The sequence below is a fragment of the Nycticebus coucang genome, chromosome 5, assembly GCF_027406575.1.
Source record: "Nycticebus coucang isolate mNycCou1 chromosome 5, mNycCou1.pri, whole genome shotgun sequence".
NCBI classification, from domain to species: Eukaryota; Metazoa; Chordata; class Mammalia; order Primates; family Lorisidae; genus Nycticebus; species Nycticebus coucang.
Window position 1 is genome coordinate 99,720,756 of NC_069784.1, and position 6,702 is coordinate 99,727,457.

The following is a 6,702-nucleotide window of genomic DNA, read 5'->3' on the forward strand; positions in this document are numbered from 1 at the left end:
CTAGAATACCAGGCTGGGAGAAAGAATATTGTTTGTGTTCAACAGGTACCTTTGAGACACCAACGCCAAATGGCAAAGCTGTCAGTTATCGTAAGATGCTTTCTGAGCTTTGTTGGATTTAATGGGGACAGAAACAGTCTGTGTCCATCAAATCCACCGGGCTATGTTTAAATGGGACGGGAGAGAGAAGAGCAGGAATTGCCAAGTCAGATTTCCCAGCTGTGGCCCCACAGGGATAGGGAAGCTGCTTTTCACTGGTGGTCTATACTAACAGAGCAGGAAGACGCTCTGGGTGAAAGCGAATTGTAGGGTGGTTAAATACTCTAATTAAATACTCTAGTCAGAAGCCTCCAGGTATGTTGCCATTCTGATTCCCGGTGCTTCTCCAATTCCTGCCCTCCTCCGTCTCTAACTCCCAGAATGTACATGGACTATATTTATGTAGATGTGGCCTTAGGAAATCTAAAGGTCCTACAGTGCAGGCCACTTAAAACCTTACTAAATAATGGTCTGTCTAGCTTTTCCACATGGATTCTACAATCTGTCAAAGAAGGGGGAAAAAGAGCATTCTTCTCTGTATTTGTGTACCTCATTAGTAAATCCGAACCATACTCTTCCTTAGGTCCCTTTCCAACTCAGTCTGGTTCTCACATTCTTAAAAAGGACAAAGGGATCTTTAAATTCACTCAGTTTGTCTTGGGAAGGGGCCAAAATTTTTCAGCCTTCCATTGACAGTCAGATCAGCCTTTCAAGCAGCACATCCCGGGAAGCCTTTTCCACCTCCTCCCTGTCCTCTTCTTCCAGCTTGGCATATTCTAGCCTGCGTTTTGCTCTCCTTGTAAATATGAGAGAAAATAAAATACACTGCTCAGTCTCCTTTGTCTGAAAGCCTGGCATTTCAGTGGCTTTCTTTAAGGGTGTCCTCATTTGTAACCAGCTTTGCCATTAACGGAAATCAATCTGAATGTCCTATTATGCATCTTTTTTCTTCCTTCACAGTCTGAGATTTCCTCTGCCAATTTTTTTTCTCCCTGAACCTGAAAGACCCTCTCTCATTTTTCCGTTCCCTGCCTCCAGCACCATTGAATCCCTGCAGAGCTTTCTCAGGCATAAATAAGGGCTGCAGTGTGAGGATTGGGAGGAGCTCGACCTACTCTGCTAACCCAGTGGCCTGAGCCAATCACAGAGAGGATTGGGGCATTCCCGGAACCCCCCTGCCCCTGCCCTCCCTCTGACAGCCTCCTGGAAAGAGGGGCATTGGTGAGATGGTGTGTTTACAATTCAAATCATTGGTTTTTTGCCTGATCTCCTTCCAAATAAGAAGGCAGGAGCTGCTGTTGAGGTGCAAAGGGTCTTCTGGACGGTTGTGGCTCTAAGACCAGAAGATCTTCATTCTTGTCTCCAAAGTGGGGAAAAGGCAAGGATGGTGGAGGCTTTCTGTGCTACCTGGAAGCTGACGGACAGTCAGAACTTTGATGAGTACATGAAGGCTCTAGGTAGGTAACAATGAGATTCACTGTTCTTTTCTTAATCTGCATCTACAGATATGCGCAGATTCCTTTCTTCACCCATCATGTTAGCAAGAGACAAAGACAGATTATTATATTAGCCTAATCAGATGGCAGGCTACGCATTTCCTGCTGAATGGAGGTTTAACGTGGCATTTGCCTGCTTTTTTGCCCAGGACCAAATATTGGAGTGTTTGATATTCTGTGGAGAATTTGAAGTTTCTGTGACTCTTTTATTTTTTCTCCATCCACTTATTCTTTGAGCTCAGTAGTTGTATCACATGATTAATGGGCTAATTGTGCTCTAATGAAACTTGTGGTTTAGAATGCGGATTCTAGGATCAGCAAGCAGATGGCTGCTTTGCGGACTCCTGTAGAAATTGCTGCTGACTGCACTGTTTCTCTTTGCTACTTTAGGTGTGGGCTTTGCCACCAGGCAGGTGGGAAATGTGACCAAACCAACAGTGATCATCAGTCAGGAAGGGGACAAAGTGGTGATCAGGACTCAAAGCACATTCAAGAACACAGAGATTAATTTCCATCTGGGAGAAGAGTTTGATGAAACCACTGTGGATGACAGAAACTGTAAGGTGAGAAGCTGTTTCTTTCCGGGCATGAGGTTGGGGAGGCAGGAATAAGGGATAAAGATTTTCAGTAGATGTTGGGAAGTGGAGAAGGTTTTAGTATTTCAATTCAGGGAGGACAGCAAAGTTAATTTAGCATTCTAGTGAGCGTATGTAATGCACTAAACAATGGAGACTTCTTGTACAGCTCAAACCGTGATTGTATTTGTTGCTTACCAGACATTTTTTTCACATTTCATATCAAACTTATCTTTCAGAAAGTATTTCATAGTGTTTGTTTCAAAGAAAGATTGCACTTTGTTGAACTCCTCTGGTTGTCTCAGATCAACTAAATAGACAGTTTGCCTGTGGCTTTATTCAAACCAGAGAAAGTGAGTAGTCAGAAAGGACTAGTTTAGGATTTTTATTTATAATACAGGAATTTTGCATGTAGATGTACGCATGTCAATCAAATTTGGAATTATCAGAATTTACATAATAAACCTAGAAGTCATAGAAGATGTGGTACTCATAGGATAATTAGTTGGTCATATTTTATTCAATTATACAACTCTGTCAAAAGTCATATTGTTTGTTTTCAATATCAGAAATCTGACTAGTACTTATTTCTGAATTTTCTTGTTGGTCTCAGTCTGTTGTTAGCCTGGATGGAGACAAACTTGTTCATGTACAGAAATGGGATGGCAAAGAAACAAATTTTGTAAGAGAAATTAAGGATGGCAAAATGGTTATGGTAAGTAATGACATTTCTTCATTCTTTCTTGCTTTGTTACCCCTCCTCAAGCCTTCCCAACGCCTTCTGTTTTGCTCCCTCCCTCCTTCTCCTCCCTCTCTTCTTCTCCTCCCTCTCTCCTTCTCCCCCTCCCTCCTTCTCCCCCTCCCTCCTTCCCCCTCCCTCCTTCCCCCCTCCCTCCTTCTCCCCCTCCCTCCTCCCCCTCCCCCCTCCCTCCTTCTCTCCCCTCCCTCCTTCTCCCCCTCCCTCCTTCTCCCCCTCCCTCCTTCTCCCCATCCCCCCTCCCTCCTTCTCCCCCCTCCCTCCTTCTCCCCCTCCCTCCTTCTCCCCCTCCCTTCTCCCCCCTCCCCCCTCCCTCCTTCTCCCCCTCCCTCCTTCTCCCCCTCCCTCCTTCTCCCCCTCCCTCCTTCTCTCCCCTCCCTCCTTCTCCTCCCTCCTTCTCCCCCTCCCTCCTTCTCCTCCCTCCTTCTCCCCCTCCCTCCTTCTCCCCCTTCTCTCCTTCTCCTCCCTCCCTCCTTCTCCTCCTCCCCTTCTCTTCCTCCCTTTTTCTCCCTCCTCCTTCTTTCTTTCGCCTCCCTTCCTCTCTCCTTTGTTTCCTCCTTTCTTTTTTCCCTCCTTCTTTAACAACGTGTCATTAGCAAGGCTCTTTAAAAAGCACGTATAGGCCGGGCACGATGGCTCACGTGTGTAATCCTGTATTTTGTGAGGCCCAGGCGGGTGGATTGCCTGAGCTCACAGGTTCCAGAGTAGCCTGAGTCAGGGTGAGACCTCACCCCTAAAATAGCCAGGCATTATGGGGGGCACCTGTAGTCCCAGCTACCTGGGAGGCTGAGGCAAGAGAGTCACTTTAGCCCAAGAGTTTGAGGTTGCTGTGAGCTATGATACCGTGCCACTCTACTGAGGGTAACAAAATGAGACTCTATCTCAAAAAAAAAAAAAAAAAAGCGTGTGTAAAACAGAATAAAAAGATACTAGTTAATTGTTTTCCTCAGTTCAACTTCTTTGCAAAAAAAAAGAAAGATTCTTAGTGTAGCTTTTTTATTTGTTTTTTTTTTTGTTTGTTTGTTTTCTGAGACAGATTCTCACTTTATAGATAGGGTGCCCTGACTCTGTAGCTCACAGCAGCCTCAAACTCTTAAACTCAAGCATCCTCTTGCCTCCTGAGTAGCTGGGACTACAGGCGCCTGCCCCAACACCCAGCTGTTTTTTGTTTTTTTTTTTTTTTTTTTTTTTTTTTTGCAGTTTTGGCCAGGGCCAGGCTTGAACTCGCCACCCCCAGTATTTGGGGCCCGTGTTCGACTCCTTAAGCCACAGATGTCACACACCCAGTTGTTTTTAGAGATGGGGTCTCGTTCTTGCTCCAGTTGTTATTCTAGTTTTTAAAGCAAGCTGCCATGGATTTACTTAAAACTGTGTCAAAAGAAGAATTTTTGTAGCATAACTGAGAATGTCTAGCACACAAATGAAATTTAAATATAAAGCCAATACTCATTAAATTATATAAAGATGATTGCTACTATTGAACATTAAGCTTACTGAATCATAAAAAAGTTCATAGATACTGTAATAAATGAAAGATCTTTAAACCATTTATATTTTGGTTTATGAAAATAATACAGGTTTGGTGCAGATAATTTATAATATAATAAAAAAGTATAGCAAAAAAAAAAAACCCCTAATTTCTTATCAGAGAGAACCATTTTAATATTACTTTTTCCCAGTCTTTTTGTTGAATACATAAGATGCCTTTAAAATATATATGTTTTAATACTACGTAAACATGTAAAAATTATAAAATAATTTACAATCAATTTCTTAAAGATGGAGTAGTATCACAAACTGGAGTGTCATGCCTTGACCAAGCCTTCCTTAGACACTTTAAGCAACTGACTAATGGTATTTTAATTATATTGACAAAGTTAAGTAGGCTTATTCATTCATTGATGGGGAGGTAGATTGCTTTACATATTCTGCAGACAAAATCTAGTATTATTTAACAAAATTGACTATTATTTCTTTTTCCTTGCATAGTATCCTTGACTATTGCTATCAGAGCTATTCTAGATTGAGATACTCAGGCTCTTGTGGAAGCGAGGTGGGGAGAGAGAGACATTTTTCCTTTCATGCTACCTGATATTTGCTCACATTTTTCTTTAATAATCAACAAAAGAAAAAATTTATTTCTAACACATTAAATCTGAAGTTCTCCTTTACACTTTTACCTACATTTTCTTTTTTTTTCTTGAATGCAGGAAAATAGATAGCTCAACTGTGGCATGACAAGGTCAGACAATTAAGTTCATAAACTTCTCCGAGGAAAGGTGCTACATACCTCAATCCTGAGAATCACTATGGTCACCTTCAAGTTGAACTTGTCATTAAAGTAACAGAGTTGACATTCCACATCTGACTCACCTACCCACTGGGTTCACATAGGGAAAAATGTGACAGCCAAAGCAATGAAAATATTTGTACATTTATGTCTTCCTATTGATTTTAGAACAAGTCATTCTAAGTGCCATTAGCTCAAAAGATTCAATTTTCTAAAGACTACCCAAAATTTGTCTCTATTATGAAGTGAAAACTTATTTGAAAGCCTGTTTCATAAACTTCATTCACTTTCAAAGCAGATAACTGAGGCAACAATGTAGATACTTCATTCCTCACACCAATTCGCTCAATTACCCTGATAATTTAAAACTAAAGAAAATCTTTTGACATCAATCTAGATTATTTCAGTTTCAGCTTCATTTTCATTTTAGAGATATGAATTACGTATACATATTTTCATCAAAAATTATGACCTTTTTGTTTTTAAAAATGAAGCGGCTATGTAGTATTTCAATTTTTTTTTTTTTTTTTAAGACAGAGTTTCAAGCTGCAGCCCTGGGTAGAGTGCAGTGGCATCACAGCTCACAGCAACCTCAAACTCCTGGGCTTACGCGATTCTCCTGCCCCAGCCTCCCAAGTACCTGGGACTACAGGCACCTGCCACAATGCCCAGCAAATTTTTGGTTGTAGTTGTCCTTGTTTGGCAGACCCGGGCTGGATTAGAACCTGCCAGCTCTGGTTTATGTGGCTGGCACCCTAGCCGCGGAGCTACAGTGGTGGTGAGCCAAGGCTATGCAGTATTTAATGGCTCTAAAAGTCATCTTTTACATAAGATTTAGATCATGCATGAAATAATATTTAAAATTCAGCTACTGGTGTTCCTTTGTAAAAAGACTTAATGATGTTTTGAATGTTTCAGACTCTTACTTTTGGTGATGTGGTTGCTGTTCGTCACTATGAGAAAGCATAGAAAACTTCATGATATGGGAATGGAGAGTTCTTCCTGTTAACTCAAGTATCAGCTCTAACTTGCTGTTATAGCACAGCTAATCACTAATTAGAAGATTATCCTCAGTGCAGAGATAGAAAATAGTGATTTAAAAACTTGTTACTCCAAGTAACTAGCCCAATTTTAATTTGCAAAATTATCATTTTGTATTTCATATTAAAAATTTGTCACTTTTTTTTATAAAGAACTGAATACATTGTATAATATTTTTGGAATGCGAATCAAATTGGAATAAAAATCTTACACGGAAAATTTTGTTGTCTTTTTTAGTGTTATTAACCTGGCTAGGAATTGTATGTTATAGAATTTCGAATAAAATAGCCAGTCTCATGGCATAAAGTAAGGCTAAAAAAGTTAGTGCCCTGTTTAAAACACAAATTTATATTAAAAAAGAGAAAATAAAAAAGCAAAAGTCTTAAGAAACGTGGAAAGGCCATAGTTTTGGTTGAGTCTTCCATAGAGAATCTGCAGTGATTGCATTCATTGGCCAGGACTCAAAGAAGCCTTATGATAGTGGGTTGGGCTACAGAAATGACT

The 6,702-nt window shown here is 40.7% G+C and overlaps 1 protein-coding gene across 1 annotated transcript; it reads left to right on the forward strand.

Moving 5' to 3' along the window:
• Window positions 1-1,129: 1,129 nt before the first annotated feature.
• FABP7 (fatty acid binding protein 7) lies at window positions 1,130-6,412 on the forward strand. The gene is made up of 4 exons (XM_053592222.1): window positions 1,130-1,496; window positions 1,926-2,098; window positions 2,724-2,825; window positions 6,076-6,412. Exons 1-4 carry the CDS (start codon window positions 1,424-1,426, stop codon window positions 6,124-6,126), a joined length of 399 nt encoding a protein of 132 aa, XP_053448197.1. The 5' UTR covers window positions 1,130-1,423; the 3' UTR covers window positions 6,127-6,412.
• Window positions 6,413-6,702: the final 290 nt, after the last annotated feature.